This window comes from Podarcis muralis, chromosome 14, assembly GCF_964188315.1.
Source record: "Podarcis muralis chromosome 14, rPodMur119.hap1.1, whole genome shotgun sequence".
Classification (NCBI taxonomy): domain Eukaryota; kingdom Metazoa; phylum Chordata; class Lepidosauria; order Squamata; family Lacertidae; genus Podarcis; species Podarcis muralis.
In genome coordinates, this window is record NC_135668.1 from 21,147,336 (window position 1) to 21,164,026 (window position 16,691).

A 16,691-nucleotide genomic window follows, 5' to 3' on the forward strand; every position below is an offset into this window, starting at 1 on the left:
TGCATATGCAATACAATATCTAATCTATACTTTCCCCGGCTCAGGGGCAAGTACACCTTGGCACCCAGAATTAGGCAGAGTTCCTGACACAGCATTGCTGGCGTTGAAATGTGTGTGCCGAACAACCTCTGCTCCAGGGCAGCTTGGTATGTGATCAGAAGCAATGGGGTTTGGTTGTAACGTTTATCAGTTTGTCACAGTCTTGCTCAGTCATGGCTTGGGGCCAAAAGAAGAAGCTATAAATCATGCAAGACTGAAGAGAGGCTGTGTGTGGGTTTGTGTTTTCAGTTCTGAGCACCCACCTCAGATTCAGAGGACCCTCTTGTTTTGACGGTCTGATGGGGAAAGTCAAAGGTTGCCCCTCCAGCTTCTGCTGCCTCCCCTCCCCCAATCCAACAATGTCAACTGATTAGCTAGGTCCATGTGCTGCATTGAACTACTGGGTTTTGGAGCCAAACGTAGCTAAAAAATAATAGGCATGTCTTGAGTGCCTTGAGGGCTGAAATTGGGACCTCTGGGAGTTGGGCACTTGCTCCTTACTATGGTACCCCATAGCTGGTCACAGGAAGGGAATTCCTGACATCTCAGTACCAATAGGCTGAAAACTCTCAGCTGCACCTTCTAAGCCCAGACAACAGCTGATCACAAGGAACCAAACACTTTGCATAGCCTTGCAACTATGTCACAAGGTGTGCCATCCCTAAAACTGCATATAGAAAGGAACCTTAGGTGGGCAGCAGTGGCTTTCCTAAGGCTCCTAAGTGAGACCAAGGGTGAAAGTGTTCAGTGTTTCCTCCACTGCCTTTTAAAGTGAATCATTATGAATATGCATGCAAACGAACATAGACATTGGAATTAGCAAAGAGTGTCTGTGTGCCAAGGGGCAAGAAGGTCTGGATTAGTTTAGCAGGATTAGCATAGCCAAAGGATTTTCATTTCTGGCTTTGCTCAATGGCCTTTAGCAACTCATTGTTCTATTGTTCTGGGAGATTCTTTCAAAAAAAGGGGGGTCATAATCATCTCATTTGAACAATCGAAAGCATGCTCAGTAGTACTCTGTATATATGTATATAGCTATATGGGAGAGAGAGGTCAACGTATCTTCACATGTTCATGATCAGACAAATGCTCCCTCTGGTATGCGCATGTGCAAATGGAAGAGACAGAGAGAGCTGCAGTATATAAAATACACCTTATGACCACAAGAGATTAGAAAGCTGATATGGTGTTATTCCGATTGATTTTGCTGTTGTATTTATACCTGAAGGTAAAGAGCAGACACACTGGAAATCAATTGGCCCCGTCCTCTGTCCCCACTCCCTCTGCGGCACCGTTTGAATGAAATGCTTATATCATTTTTATGGTGTGTCTCTGATAGAGATGAGTGAGTCAAGAGATTAATAGGCACCACTGAGGTATTTGCCCAGCAACTGCTCATCTCTGGCACCATAAAGCACATGGTTCTAGAGTTCAAGGTGCCCTCGAGGCAGTGGTTTGGGGACTTGGCTGGAAAAACAGGAGGTGAATTCAGGGCAGGAGGAAGGGAGGAAGAAGAAACCTGACGTGTTGGGCTCTAGGCAGTGCAGACTACCTGAGGGATAATAGGACAGAGTTCTACAGAGGATGCTGTTCAATGCATGACAGTGATGCAACTTTGACTGCAATAAAACTTGGAAATCCAACAAGAGATATTCATATTAATTACCCTGGAATGGAACGAGTATAATAATTGGTAGATGATTCCACTACAGATTGAGCTGATGAATTCACTAGGGTGACTTAGTCATGCTGCAAGTGAAGGGCTGGCTTTCTTATGAGGATGGGCTTTGACTGCAGAAAGGTGCAAGGTGAGAAATTAGGATTTAGTTTAAAGTTAGCTGCCTTAAACTAGGTCAGATTGTGCTTCTATGTAGGTGGGAAGCATTCCCTTGAGGGAAAGGGGCTCATGGACCAGTGGTTGGCAGGGCCACAGCCATCACCTACGCATGCTTACCTATGTGCTACAGAACCATGTGTGCATACACTTGGGAGGTGGTAATGCTTCTGAATACCAGTTGCTGGAAACATCGGAAAGGGAGCGTTCTGCCAGTGGGTATCCCACAGGCATCTGTTTGACCATTGTGAGAACAGGATGCAAGGCTAGACGGACCATTGGTGGGATCCAGCAGCCCTCCTCATGGCCTAGCTCTCCTATTCATCCATAACCCCACATTCACACCCTGCTCCTACACACCACTTGCAACAATGCAACTTGCTTGGCTTCCATGCTGTGCAATGAAAAAAGGGGTCCCTTTGGCAGAAGAGACTAAGTGGTGGAGCACATGCTTTGCATGCAGACATTCCCCACCATCTCCAATCAGGGCTGGGAAAGGATCTCTGCCTGACAGCGATGTAGCTAGCCGCTCAGGAGGAGGCAGTGACTGCAGGGGTCTGCCTGCCGCCTCTCCCTCAGCTGCAGGGTGGTTGGGGGGGGGAATGTGGTGGGTGGACGTGAGCCCCACGCTGCCCTTTCGGGTGGTGCAGTGCCTGCAGGTGCCTGAACCACCACGTCACACCCATGAAAGACACACGGCTCAGGTGTGCTGCAGGCCCACTGGTAAGTGCTACCCCCTGGGTGAGTGGTACCCCGCCCCCACCCTCCCTGCACCCCTAGCTACACTCCTGCTGCCTGAAACTCTGGAGAGCTGTTGTGAGTCTATGCAGGCAGTGCTGATCTCCACGAACTGTAACTTAGGATAAGGCAACTCCCTGTCCTCTCGCCGCATGAAAACACAACAAACTGCCCCGCGGAGGGAGATTTCTTTTTTTTTCCAATCAGCATCTTACTTTACTTCCCTGCTGCATGGTGAGAAAGGAGCTCCCTTTGTTTCTGCACAGCATGGAAACTCAGTCACACTCCCTCTCACCCACTGCTGAACTGTAATTGCTAATCAGCCGAGCAGTGTGCAAGGGCAAGGGATGTATCACAGCCAAGGGAAGCTTATGCCTCCTTCCCACAGACTCCCTACCTCACATGCTTTTCAGCTGATTGGATATCACAGCTCAGCAGCAAGAAAAAGAAGGCCAAGGTGAGAGCAGTGAGGCTTGGGAAGAGACTGATGAGCTAGATAGGGAGAGACCTGCAGGCAGCAACGCCAGAGTCTCAAGCAGGTATCTTTCGCACCACTTGCTATCTGATCTTTTGAAACTTGAGATGCCACTGATTAAAGCTGGAACCCCCTGTTTGCTACTGTAGAGCTGCTGATCTGTCATAGACCTATTGGCCTATGATATGATCCCTGGTATCCAGTGAAAATGATACCTGGCAGCTGCCATGGCTCCATACCAGGTGTCTTCAGGTGCAAAGTCCTCCTGTGACAGTGACCCCAAGGAGGAGGTTGATAAATTTCTGGATCCTCCCATGTGAATCTGCTGCATCAAATCCTTTTACATCACTCTGCCATGGGATTCTGTTGAATGGACCACAGTTTCACTGATGGCTCAAGAAAGCTTCCTCAAGCTGTCCCCACAGCTTAAAATGCCTCCTCCAATGAATAGCCAATGGCTGCAAATGAAAACAACCACATCCACAACACTGGCTCTTTAACTGGACAGTTGTAGCACTCACAGTTGGGGTTTCCATCTTGACTATCCAGCCCAGACTATAAAGCTCTACCAGTCGCTCCACAAATCTGCTGTGTGTTTTCTGCCTCAGCTACAGGGCCACCAGCTGTGGTCCTGAACAAGCACCTTGGTCCCTATCCAAGGTCCTGAATGTGCCTTGCCTTGCTTGTCAGTGTTTGCATAACCCTTACGAACCATCAAAGGCCCTTGTACTCTGTCTTGATTGCCAAGGGCACTTCTGGTGGTTCCCCATTGGCCAGGCTGCTAGGGCTGATGGGAGTTGTATTTCAGCAACATCTGAAGGGCCAAAGGTTCCCCACTCCTGACCTATAGCAAGCTATCTTGTGCTTTGTTCATAGAGATCCTGACATTTTGATGTTGGCTGAAACCGTTTCTAAGATTGCATGCCAAAATGAAGAGCAGAAAAACTTATGCACCCTGGGTATCTTTGTGTAGCAATGAAGTTCAGAGACTCTTGCATTCAGCAACGATGCAATGGTCATATGTCAAACCAGGGTCTGAATTGGCTGTCTAAGCAGCTAAAGGATGCGTAGGGAATAAATCTGGTTAATCTGGATATTTTCAGTTGAACAAATAGAGATCTTTATTATTTAGCCAAAGGCTATAACCAAGTCACACAACGATACACTTTTAAAAATGGTTCATCACTCGAAAATTGATTAAAACAAACAAATAACTTAATCCATTGCAATGTCCAATATCTTTTACAATGGTCATAACAAAATACTGTATAATGCTTACTAGAAAGGAGAAAAGAGGATCTTTTTATTTACACCTTAATTCAGCAACAGAGTTTGACAGTCTCCTACTTGCTGGCATTCTCCCCCAATCTTCATTATTGATTTGCCAATATGGCATTTGATGGGTACACAGCTGCCTGATGGTGCCTGCAAAGTCCCAGTTCCTTTTTCTTCTGAAACTAGGCTGGAAATAAGCATTATATTGTAGCCAACAAATAGGTGGGATTCTGTGCTTGGCTGTGATGAAGAGCCCTTCTCAATTTAGTGAGTTTGCACTATCGGTTGTCCATACTGACACCAGCACTCCTCCAGGGGAATCCCAATAGGATATTTTCCAGGGTGGACAGAGAGTGGTTACCTTCATCTTTAGCTCACTGTCTGTCAATCTTCTTATGCCATCTACAACAAAGATACCAAAGGGTGGTGAAAAAATGAGAGAAACAAAGATTAAAGGCACAAGAGACAAAGCTAATTTCAACCTGCCTCTCCAAACGTGGTAGTTAGTCTCCATTCAGACTGGAGGCCAACATTAGATGGAGCCAGAGTCAATGACAAATGAAGCCAACTAATTCTCATTTTGTCTCCAAAAGCAAAACATTACAAGTGGAACACTGGGGAGGAGGAGAAGGAAGCTGACAGGCAGGGTCAACCTCTGGATAGGTTATAAGAAGGAAGACAGACAGGTTTGAGGCTGGTGGAGGAAAGATTGAGAAATGGTGAGGTGATACCCTGTTTGCCCTTATGAACCAGCTCCTTCTCACAGCAGAAAAGAGGGAGCAGAAGCCACCCTGTTATTGGAGATGTGTCCTTTTGTACTTGGAAGGGAGGAGGGAAAAAGAGTTGTTGGCCATCCTCCTCCAGTTGAGTCCTTCCAAGAAAGCCATTGGTGTCTCCAGTCGGGTCTCTGGCTTTCAGATAAGCAAGTGGAAGCTTGGCTTCTGGCCCAAGTCTGCCAATAAAAATTAAGAAATTGATTTCCCTTTGTTTGCCTGACAGGATGAAGGCTCTTTTTATGAGATAGTAAATGCAATCCATCTCTGAGCACAGCCAGATTTTTAATTGTATTTGTTGTGCTTTCACTTACTCTGTTTTATGAGTTGCAGTTTCTATCCTTGCTGCCTTAGAAAGCTCACCCTTGAGGGATGAGAGAGGGCTTGATTTCAAAACAGCGAAAGGTTGGGATTTAACAAGAGCTGATGGCTGAGTCAAAGGCTTTTTATATTTGTCAATGAACTATTTGCCTTTTAACCAATGGATAGATTACTTAGTTGACAGCATGGAAATAATTTTGGACATTTGTGGAAATGCCATATGTATTATTTGTAGATGATGAGCTAAGCATTGCCATTTGATGAATGGAATTCTCTGAAGGGAAAGCCTTCTGTATCATTTAATTTCCCAGTCTCTATTAGACAAACACACTGGAACTAAAGAAGCCTCCAAAACATGGAGAAATGTGCCCTTAACTCAGAAAACTCCCTGTTAAAATTTGACCTTCTGGAGCAAAGAGACATATAAGAGCCAGGGAAGGCTGGTGGTTAGGAAACAGGCTTGGGGCAAATTATGAAATGATAGGAGAAGTGGTAGAAATGTTGTATACTGATTTGCTGGAAATATTGTATATGGATTTGCTCCCATTTTGAAGAAAAGCAGCACATACAATTCGGTACATAGATACAGATATGCACACACATTCATAGAAACAAGGGAAGCTGCCTTATACTGAGTCAGATCATTGGCTGATTACCACAGCATTGCCTACACTGACTGGCAGAAACTCTCCAGGTTTCAAACAGGGGTCTCTCCCCTGATATTGTCAGGCTCAGGGAATCGGATCCCTCCCACGGTGGCAGCCCAGAATCAGAGAAATGATAAAAGTTCTTGTTGTTGTTTAGTCGTTTAGTCGTGTCCGACTCTTCGTGACCCCATGGACCAGAGCACGCCAGGCACTCCTGTCTTCCACCGCCTCCCGCAGTTTGGTCAGGCTCATGTTTGTAGCTTCGAGAACACTATCCAACCATCTCATCCTCTGTCGTCCCCTTTTCCTTGTGCCCTCCATCTTTCCCAACATCAGGGTCTTTTCCAGGGAGTCTTCTCTTCTCATGAGGTGGCCAAAGTATTGGAGCCTCAACTTCACGATCTGTCCTTCCAGTGAGCACTCAGGTCTGATTTCCTTAAGAATGGATGCGTTTGATCTTCTTGCAGTCCATGGGACTCTCAAGAGTCTCCTCCAGCACCATAATTCAAAAGCATCAATTCTTCGGCGATCAGCCTTCTTTATGGTCCAGCTCTCACTTCCATACATCACTACTGGGAAAACCATGGCTTTAGTTCTTACCAAGCAATTTATTCAATAATTCACAGAGAACAATGAAGGAATACAGCCTTCCTAATAATGGTGTTGCTCCAAGTGAAGTCCCATCCCCTTACATCTCCCCTATTCGACATCACTCCTGCATTGGTTAATGGGAGCTTTCTGTCTCTGAGTTATCCATTCTAATACCCTCAATGCTTGCCTGGTCCGGGGGGGGGGGGGCAGGAATATGCTTTCCAAGGGCACTGAGTCTGTCAGCTGTCTCTCCCCTGGTGCTTCTCCTCCTTCCTGCTGTCCCCCCCCCCCAGTTTCTCCACTCTGCAGCCTCTGAACTATGCCCTGCTGCAAACCACTGTTCTAAATCTATACAGTCCTCCTGTTCTTAGGAAGGGGAGGGCGGCCCCTAACATTCCTCTTCAGTCCAGTCCCTGACAGATATTTATTTTGGCAATTTATATACCACTGGATTTATAGTCATCTGTACAGGTGTACAGAAATTTCAAGACAATAGAGCTTAAAAGAGTTAAAACTGAATTTCTATGGAGATGCCAGGGATTGAACCTGGGACCTTCTGCATGCAATGCAGTTGTCCTACCACTGAGCTTTGGCTCCCCCCTCCAAAAAAAAAATTGTTTATAATTGCACTATACTGAAAGTAGGGGTGCTTTAGGATGAGCACAATCATACCACCTTGATGTTTAAGGTTGGAGGGTTAGGTTGGCACATAGGTGGCACAACACTCTCATTTGTTTTTGCCACAAGAGGCTGGGGATAGGGGAACAACTGATTCAGTTCCCATTTAAAGGTGAATCTACCTAATTTCCAAAACAATCTGCAAACCAAAACTCAACCACCCTTTGAAATTCACACTTTGCCAAACTTTGCAAAGAAGGTCTCCTGCCAGGTGATTTGTTAGGGGGGGAATCCATATGCTACAGAAAAATGTGCATATAAATGTATATATTTGTGGTGGGGGGAGCGAAACAAAATGCACCGTAGCAGGGGAAATTGTGCAACAAAAATGTGTATATTAGGCAAAACTGCTTAGACAAATGTGCATAGCAGGAGAAATGCTGGTGAATTTTCATGAGGTTTTTTTAAATAACAAACTGATGTGGAAATATGGGGAACTGAACTTATGATTGGGGTGTGTGAGAGAAATCAAAACTGACCTATTCCCCCATCCCTACAAGAGGCTAACCGCTGTTCCTGTGGAAGGCTGTTCTTTCTGCTGCTAGGTTTTTGGTGTGTGTTGGATCTATATGTTTTTATTGACTTAATCTTGCTGTTTTGAAATGCAAGTTAGACAGGAGAAGGGTGGGGGGAGTCATAGCTTAAATAAATACATAAATAACCTATAGTTCTACCCTGTGGGATGGAGGGAGAGAGAGAGAGAGAGAGAGAGAGAGAGAGAGAGAGAGAGAGAGGGGCATACAAATTCAGCCAGTGAATTAGAATCTCTGCTTGGCTTTCATTGATCCATGGCATTGATGCAGACACCCAGACCTGCCCCTGGCTGGATGAATGATGCTAAAAATCAGCCAGTGTGATGGAATGGTAAACAGGGTTACAGAGCACCAGTAGGAGCTCCTTAGAGATGAGTTAGCTAGGGGAGAGGGAAGCGAGTTGTAGGATTGCGTGAGGGCAGCTGATGCTAAAGGAGAGAGTCAGGAAGATTGTCAGAGCACATGAGGAGTGCGGTGGCGGAGGGGGCTATTGGAGGGAGGCTTTCAGAAACATCTGCTCCCAAGAGGATTCCAACCGTGTGGATCACCTGGATTTGCAGGAGATAGGTGTCAAAAACTGAGACAGAGATTGACACTTCCTGTCAGGGCGCTTGTCAGCTCAGCTGAGTGCAAACTCTCTGGCAATGAGAAGTAGTCCAGCTTAAGCTGTTTCTGATAGTCTTTCATTGTGTTTCTTTGTCAGGTTTCTCTCTCTCTCTCTCTCTCTCTCTCTCTCTCTCTGTGTGTGTGTGTGTGTGTGTGTGTGTTATCTCAGGGATGTGGAACCACAGGGCTGTGAATCAAATGTGGTCTTCCAGCCCCCTTTAAATGGCTTCCAGGACTCTGGTTCTGCTCTTCACCTTCCTTCGGTGTTTTCTTTGCCACCAGCTAGAATGTGTCTCCGAACTGTGAAAATATCTCTTGTTTGCCTGGGTTTGGGCTGCAGAGGTCTCTCTCTCTCTCTCTCTCTCTCTCTCTCTCTCTCTCTCTCTCTCTGTGTGTGTGTGTGTGTGTAGATGAAACCTTTGGCTTTTGTGTTACTGGAATTTAGCCTACTGTGCACAAGGTGGCATCAGTCAGCAGAGCATGGGACTCTTAATCTCGGGCTCATGAGTTTGAGTCCCACATTGGGCAAACGATTCCTGCATTTCAAGGGGTGGACTAGATGACCCTTGTTTCCCCTTCCAACACTACAATTCCATTCTCTATGTGCAAATATAAGAGACAAGGCTACCCACTTTTGACCCAGTCCCATTGACCACTAGATGTTTCTCCCTCCTCGGACACTGCCTATAAAAGAATGTGGGCCTTGGTATACTAAAGGTTGTCTACCCTAGATTTATCTAGTTCTGTTGTGGGGAACCTTTGGCTCTCCAGATGTTGCTGAATTACAACTTCCATCACCCCTGAGTTGCAACTCCCTTCAGCCACAGTCAGTCAGTCATGGGTTAGGGATGATTGAAGTGGCAGTCCAGCAACATCTGTGGTTGTGGATCCCACCCATGGACTGGGTTATTCCATTGGGAATGTGGGTTTGGAACATACAGACTCCATATGTCCCAGCTTTTGAGTGTCCTTATCTGCTGGACTGTGGCTGTGATCAGGCCTGGTATAGGTTATCCTCTGGTGCCACAGGACTCATAGATAGGGGTGGCCTCTCTGAGTTGGATTGGGGTTCAGACTGCTACCTGTGGTGGGGACCCTGGCAAGTGCCTCCAGCACCACTAAACTAATACATCTGGTCATCACCTCCATGTCCAAATCAGAGCATCAGAGCCCAGACTATTGCTCTGGGCAGAAGTCCTAACATCCAGTACTCAACTCTCTCTCTCTCTCTCTCTCTCTATATATATATATATATTTGCTTTCGTAGATTTTCATATATATATGAAAATCTGTGATAGATTCCTGTGTTTTCGTAGATTATATATATATATATATATATATATATAAACTTCCTTCACGTTTATCCGTCTGTGAACCTTTACCCACCTGCCTGATTACCTTGCAACTACAGTGGCAGAAGGAAGGGGAGTCTCTCTCTAAGTCCTCTAATTCCTGGCACCACTAAGGCAAGCACTACTGATAGTGGCATGGGGTCTGTGTGACAGGTCACCAGCCTTGACTTTTGGATCAGCAGGAGCAAACAAGGTACATTGGGAGGAGTGGGTTGGAGATTTGCAGGTCAGGAGATTGGAGGTGAACATGTCATTCATGTCGGTGTAAAGGAAGAATTGAGTTCTTCTCTGGCTCAGATTGAAATTTGGGGCACAGAAGAACTGAAGGAGAGGATAATGTGCTCCTTGTCTTGGAGGCCGCCTTTAAGAGTCCCATGAAAATGTCAATACAGACTCCCCCTTCATCACAACTCATTGCCTGCTGGCATGATCGGCGTTTTGCAAGTCTATAATGAAAGCTTGCTTAGTTTGGAAACAGCTTGTTTCCTCCTTACTTGTGGAGAAAACAGGAGCATCATAAGGATTATCAGTGCAATCTTGCGGCAGGGATCAGTTTCCTCGGCATGCTGTCTGCCATTAACGTCTTTGGTGCTGACTGCAACTTAGGCCAAGAAGCAGTGACAGAACATAACAACACAAACCTGTCAAACTGAGTTTACAATGAGCGTGTGTGTGTGTGTGTGTGTGTGGAGTAAAGACTTCTTCCTAGCAAGTAAAACACCTGTCAGGGCTGCCAGGAGTCCTGCTAATTACACAGCAACTTTATTATGTCCCACTTGGAAGAACAAACAATACTTGAAGTCTTGAAAAATGAACAGGCTTCCCCCTCCTTTTTTTTAATAATAAAAAAAACAGATTAATGCATTCAGAGTGTGCATTCTCTGGATGCTCTCTGAAGCACCAAGAGACTCGAATGACTTGAAGAATCTCCTCTTTGTTACTCGTGTTCCATAATAAAGTAATTGTGCAATTAGAAATAGATTAGCGACAGGAGAGAGATCTCCCCCCTCCTTCGCTGGCTCAGGTAAAAGACAGGCTTTTTGGATGCATTTGAAGTGTGCTTGCAGCAGCTTTTCCTCAACTTGCATTGACCTTCTGTTAGCCCCTGGCAGCTTCGACAAAACAGAAGAGAAACTTCTCCAGGCGCAGATTTTTCTTCCCTCTGTTGTATGAATAAATTTGCTGCTCTTTGATTAGGACGCTGAGGAGTGTGTCAATTTTTCTTCTACTACTTCTGAACTCAGTGATAGATTCCTGTGTTTTCTCCTTACACCATTGGTTGCCAGTGTGGCACCCGCATGCGCCAGTGTTCCTTCCTGCACCCATGAAAGCTCTCAGTAATTTTTTAAAATTGCATTTCTTATCCCACCTTTTTATCCAAGCAACTAAAAGTGTCATACATAGTCCCCCCCACACACACACACCTTCTCACTGAATACCATAACAGTCCTGTGAGGTAGGCTAGGCTAAGAGGCAGTGGCTGCTCCAAGGTCACCCAGTGAGCTTCATGGCTGAGTGGGAATTTTGAAGTCTGGTCTCCCAGGTCCTAGTCCGACACTCCAATATCTCCTCAAAAGACCACAAGGCCTGAGAGGCACTATGTTCTTCCTGCTCTGTACCAGTTTGTACTGCCTCAGCCTCCTGCAGTGGACAGTCCCCTTTCAACATGATCACATGTCTTGGGATGCAAACATTTGACACCCACTCATGTTGGAGAGGTACAAAGAGCTTCTCTTTGTGAGCAGGTGTAGTGATGATGGCTGATGTAGATGCCTTCCCCCCCCCCCCCACTGATGGCATAGTGGATGCTAGGGGAAGAGCATGCCCACTCCACTTTTAGGAAACTTATATAATCTCTTAAAGGCATTGAGAAACTGAACCAAATCCAGTAGGTCACAGGTTGAAAATGCAAGCAAACAGATAGTTCTGAGGCATGCAGAAAACTCATAAAACAGGATGCAGTCCCCTGTAATGACTGGCTCCGAAATGAACCACCCTGAAAGGATATCAGAGAAATTGGGAACATACTCTTCTGTTTTCTTCATGGCTTACTGTGTTTGTTTCTAGGTCCTGTGGCTGTGATCAGTGGGGAAGAAGATTCTGCCAGCCCCCTTCATCACATCAATCATGGCATCACCACACCTTCGTCGTTGGACGCTGGCCCGGACACAGTGGTGATTGGCATGACCCGTATCCCTGTCATCGAGAACCCACAATACTTCCGTCAAGGTCACAATTGCCACAAGCCAGACACATGTAAGTGTGTTTTCAATGTTTGCCTATGTATGATGAGGTGAAGACAGGGTGAGCAAGCCAGGGGAAAGTGAATTGAGGAGTATGAAATGAAGATGCATCAGAGGCAGAAGGGGTGGAGAGCGGGTCTTGTATGGTCCAGAAACCAGAAGTGAATCTTGTGCCCCCAAAATCACAACCTACACCATCCACTAATCACTTCCTCTAGACATGACACCAAATTTTGAGAATCTCATCTGCCTTTGAGCATTATACAGAAGACTTCCATGAAAAGAGGAAGGTAAATAAAGGATATGGTGCAATGAGAAGCTTCCACCTTTCACTTTCTATAGGCTTCTCCATGGTTGTGGCACCAGGACTGTCCTATTAAACAGCTGACACCGCCTAGAGAGGGGGAAGAGACCATTAGTCAATACATTTCCTGTGCTATGATTGTGCATAGAGACACAAAGGCAAGAAGTGAACCACTGGTGATAGCAAAATCAGTAATGAACGCTTATATACCTGGACAGAGGATGAGGCTTCATATTGTGCTGACAGTGCAGAGAGTCCAAAATAGCTTGAAAGAACTAGTTTCTGAAACACTGTTCACAGTTGGCACAGACTCTAATCTTAAAGACTGCTGAAACAAAGAACTGGAGCAGAGTGCCTGTGATCTGCAAGTATTTGAGCAACTTGCAGGTTTCCAGTAGGGTGATGCCCATGTTTCACTGTTCTGCCTAACACAGAGCTTTTTGAAAGATTGCTCCAGATGTGGCTGAACTACAACTCCTATCATCACTGATCATTGACTGTGCTGCATAACAGAACAGGAGTCCCCCACCACTTGTAGGGCCAAACATGATCTACAGCAACCTATTTTATGTTGGCATTACTGTATGGGGCCAAGTAACATCCAGTTTGCAAAGCCCTTTTGTTATTAAACCAGCTGACATGTTCATAGGGACATTACCGAAACATTCTTTGCCAGTGGTTTGCTTCTTGCCCCGTGACTCTTGTGGGATAGCTCCTTTTTTTAATCCCAGTGAACACTGAACTCCTTCCGTTAAAATCAAGAACATCACTGGGAAATAACTCATCCTTTCCAGTTTGTCAGGGGCCCTTGTAAGAGCATCTAAGGTTCGTTGAGACATATCCTCAGCTCTGTAGATTTTCCAGAATGGCTCCAAACCAAACCATATGAAAGGTCCCACCACTTCTTCCCCACCCGTGTCATACGCTTCCCATCCATGCGCTTTGGCATCGTCTATGTTTCCTGCATCTAGTCAGGACTGTGGAAGAAAACAAATCTCACCCTGTTCATGGAGGTGGGGAGTCTCAGAGGTTCAGTGGGAAAGCTCCTTGCCAATGGCTTTTCAGCTGCGCCTTCACTGTTCTATAGCTTCAAAGAGTGTGGCTTGGAAAATGCATGCTTAGGATTCTACTAGGCCGGAAGATTTAAAACTTATTAATAGACTATGCATCACAACTCTGTACATGTCTGTTCAGAAGCACGACCAGTTGAATTTAATGGGATTTACTCCCAGGTAAGTTTTTATAGGGTTGCATCCTTAGTTGGTTTAACCAGCAGATCTAATTATCATTAGGACTGTTCCAAATATTTATCATATTAGGTGTTTAAAGGTAAAAAATAGTAATTGCATAATGGGGACACACACACATACGCAAAGACCTTAGTTTCATCTTTGTGTAATCCTCGTTCATGCCATTGTTACCCCTCAGTGCAACTGCATTAGTATCATCTCAACACCACCACTGGCACACACCCTTCACCCTTCTTCCTCTTTCTGAACTAATGGCATGGGCCATTCCAGCCAATTAGAGATCCTGTTGTGAATGGCAGAAAACTTCACTTTGCTTTGATCAGTCTGATCCGGCTGCATGATGACATCACTGATGGCAAGTGAGGGCAATTTAAACAGAAAAGCCAACGCTTTCGCAGAGTGTCAGAAAATCACTAATAGGCAGAAACATGCTTCAGTGCTGCTTAAAATGTTGGGGGGGGGATGGGGTGCAGTTTCAGTTTTGCCCTGATTATAATTGGGGGATCAATTTTCATCAGAGGGGCTGGAAGTTAAGGCCTGAGGCTATTCTGGTTTAGGTTTGCTTCTGTAATAAGGAATGAAAAAGAAAGTCTGAATGACAGCCTTTCCTTCTAAAACAACATGTGGTAACTTTTGTGTAAATTCTGTCACCCTTCAGCATCTCAGAAAGGCACATGAATTGAGATTTTTTCTTGTAATAATCAACTAAAAATGCTTTAATCAGCTGGACAGCCCTACCTTTGAGATTCCATGTATTACTAGGCAATGTCGATGCCTTACTCTACACACCTGTGTGTGTCCATCAGCCAGCCCAGAATAGTTTTTTGTCTCCTTTTGTAACTAAGGACGAGTTTGCACATTCAACAAAATCAAATGTTAAAGCCATCCCTGGACTTCAGACTACAGGCTTGGGTTTATGTATTCAGATGCCTTTACTGACCTTAGCTTGACAAGGACAATGAAGAGGTGAATTTGAAGGCATTTACATTCTAGCTACCAGGGAATGTGAACTACATATATATGCCTCCCACTCGCATTGTTATAGTTGGCAGCACTGCCAGGGCAAGCCAGAGTGGGAAGGAGCAGGGATGGGGCAGGTCATTCTTCTTCATTTTGGATTATGGTCTGAGTTGGAGAAGAAGTTTGTGGTGGCTCAGGAGATTGGTTCAGCATCTGACCATGAATTCTGAGAAAAGCAAATTAATATCTCAAACCATCGCTACCACCAGTTCAAATCTGAGTGGCATCATTACACATCACAACTATTCACATGCAAATGTGCCAGAGTATGACCCTCTCCATCCTTTCCCAAGGTGCCCCTGTTAAGTTTACCAAAGAGCTCTTTTCTAGAGAGCATCATTACAGTTTCACTGAGCATGTTCCTCCTTCTGGGAGGGAAAACAATGCAAGTACATATAGCTGGATGTGTGAACATATTTGAAACATGGCATTCCCTATCCCCCATCCCAAACAACGCACATTAGTTGGACTCAACAATATTTGCCTTGGAGGTTTCTATCCTAAGTATGCGGGGAGGGGGAGTCTCTGGAACATGCATTCTATCATCCTTCTCAGGCCCAATTTATACTCTACTTTGATGTAAATAGGCAAGGAATTCCAAAGTACAGGTGCTGCCACACTAAAAGATCTATTTCTTACAAATGCAGAACAGGTGTTTTGTGGTACCTGTAACTGTGCCACAAAACACCTGTTCTGCATTTGTAAGAAATAGAGGGGGACTTTCTGCGTGCAAAGCAGTTCTTCTACTGCTGGGCTATGTTTACTGGTCCTGATCTGAAATCAAGCCCTAGGGATAGACATCTCCCAATATTGGAGACATGAACCACTTTTTAGGATGAGTCTTGTCCTTGTTGCAGATTTCCCCCTCCGCCCTAAGTGTGAACCAAACAGCAACACCAGCATAAATTAAGCTCTGGTTTAATTAACTAACAGCTATTGTGAGCATCATTCGTTCAGCCCATGATGGAATTTCCCCCTTGGGGTGGTCCTGTGCTTAATAGGCACTATAGCTGGAAGGAAGAGTCAAGGCCCGTAATCTGGAGCGAGTGCATCAAACGGTGGCAAGACATCACTCACCAGAGCAATGGGCTGTGTCCTCTTAATTCCACTTGGCTTTGACTTTGATTGTAATGTATTTGTTTGGGGTCTGTTTCTACCAAGAAAGGGGGCTGGTTCACACCAGAAAATGGAGGAGACGGTAGCTCAAGCAGCTCCCCCCCTTTTCTAGGTCAAAATTTTTCTTGCTCCCTTTTGCATTCCTAGAATGCACTTTAAAGAGTGCTTTCTGAACCGCAATGAGTTGGTATTTTCTTTCGCTGTCATCGGTGGCATTTATAAAACATGCCAGCTGCCTTGCTTATGTGAATGACATTGGTTGGCTCAGTGGATTATTGTTTGCCATGAATTGGAAAGGTCCCTATAGGCCAGTCTGAGGTTTCTCGGTTGCCGGGAATCCTACAAAGAGCCAGGTGCATTGAACTGGAATAAGGCTAAGACGGTGGTGGAAGTAAACAAGCAAGCAGAGAGCTGCAGAATACAAAGTTGGAGCTACAGTCTTGAAGGCATATGATACAGTAGAAGCTAAGCCAATCTTGGTCTAGTCAGGACCTCCTGGCGAAACCTGTGTGTGTGTCAGGGACCGTGCTGAGGAGGGCTGCACTGAGGAGGAATGGTGGGAGACCCCCCTCCCCCTGACCCTGAATCTTCCCAGGAGAAGGAAGGCAGTATAGATTTAGAACAGTGGTTTGCAGAGGGGCATAGTTCAGAAGGCAGTAGCTGGGAAATACTTGATGGGGAATAACTAGCAGAAGAAACACTGGAAGAGAGAATGTTAACTGATTCACAGTCTCTGAACAGCATCCCCACCCACCCATCCCCAAGGGCACGGAGAGCTCAGAGAGTGTTAGAACAGAAAGCGCAGAGGGTGCAAACTCAGATTACAAGACATAGGAGTGATGTAGATTAATAGGGACGGAGGAGGAGTGAGCCTTAATTGGGAGCACTGCCATTCT

At 45.5% G+C, this 16,691-nt stretch overlaps 1 protein-coding gene across 4 annotated transcripts in view; it reads left to right on the top strand.

Annotated features, from left to right (window-relative positions):
• Positions 1–16,691, top strand: part of NTRK3 (neurotrophic receptor tyrosine kinase 3) — a 429,804-nt gene that overhangs the window by 246,146 nt on the left and 166,967 nt on the right. For all 4 annotated transcript variants that reach the window (XR_013390655.1, XM_077918932.1, XM_028705834.2 and 1 more), the window contains exon 12: positions 11,930–12,118. Coding sequence is in view for 3 of the 4 variants with exons in the window: in XM_077918932.1 (XP_077775058.1) it covers positions 11,930–12,118 (189 nt within the window). In the remaining variant the exon portion in view is untranslated. The remainder of the gene's footprint in view (positions 1–11,929; positions 12,119–16,691) is intronic.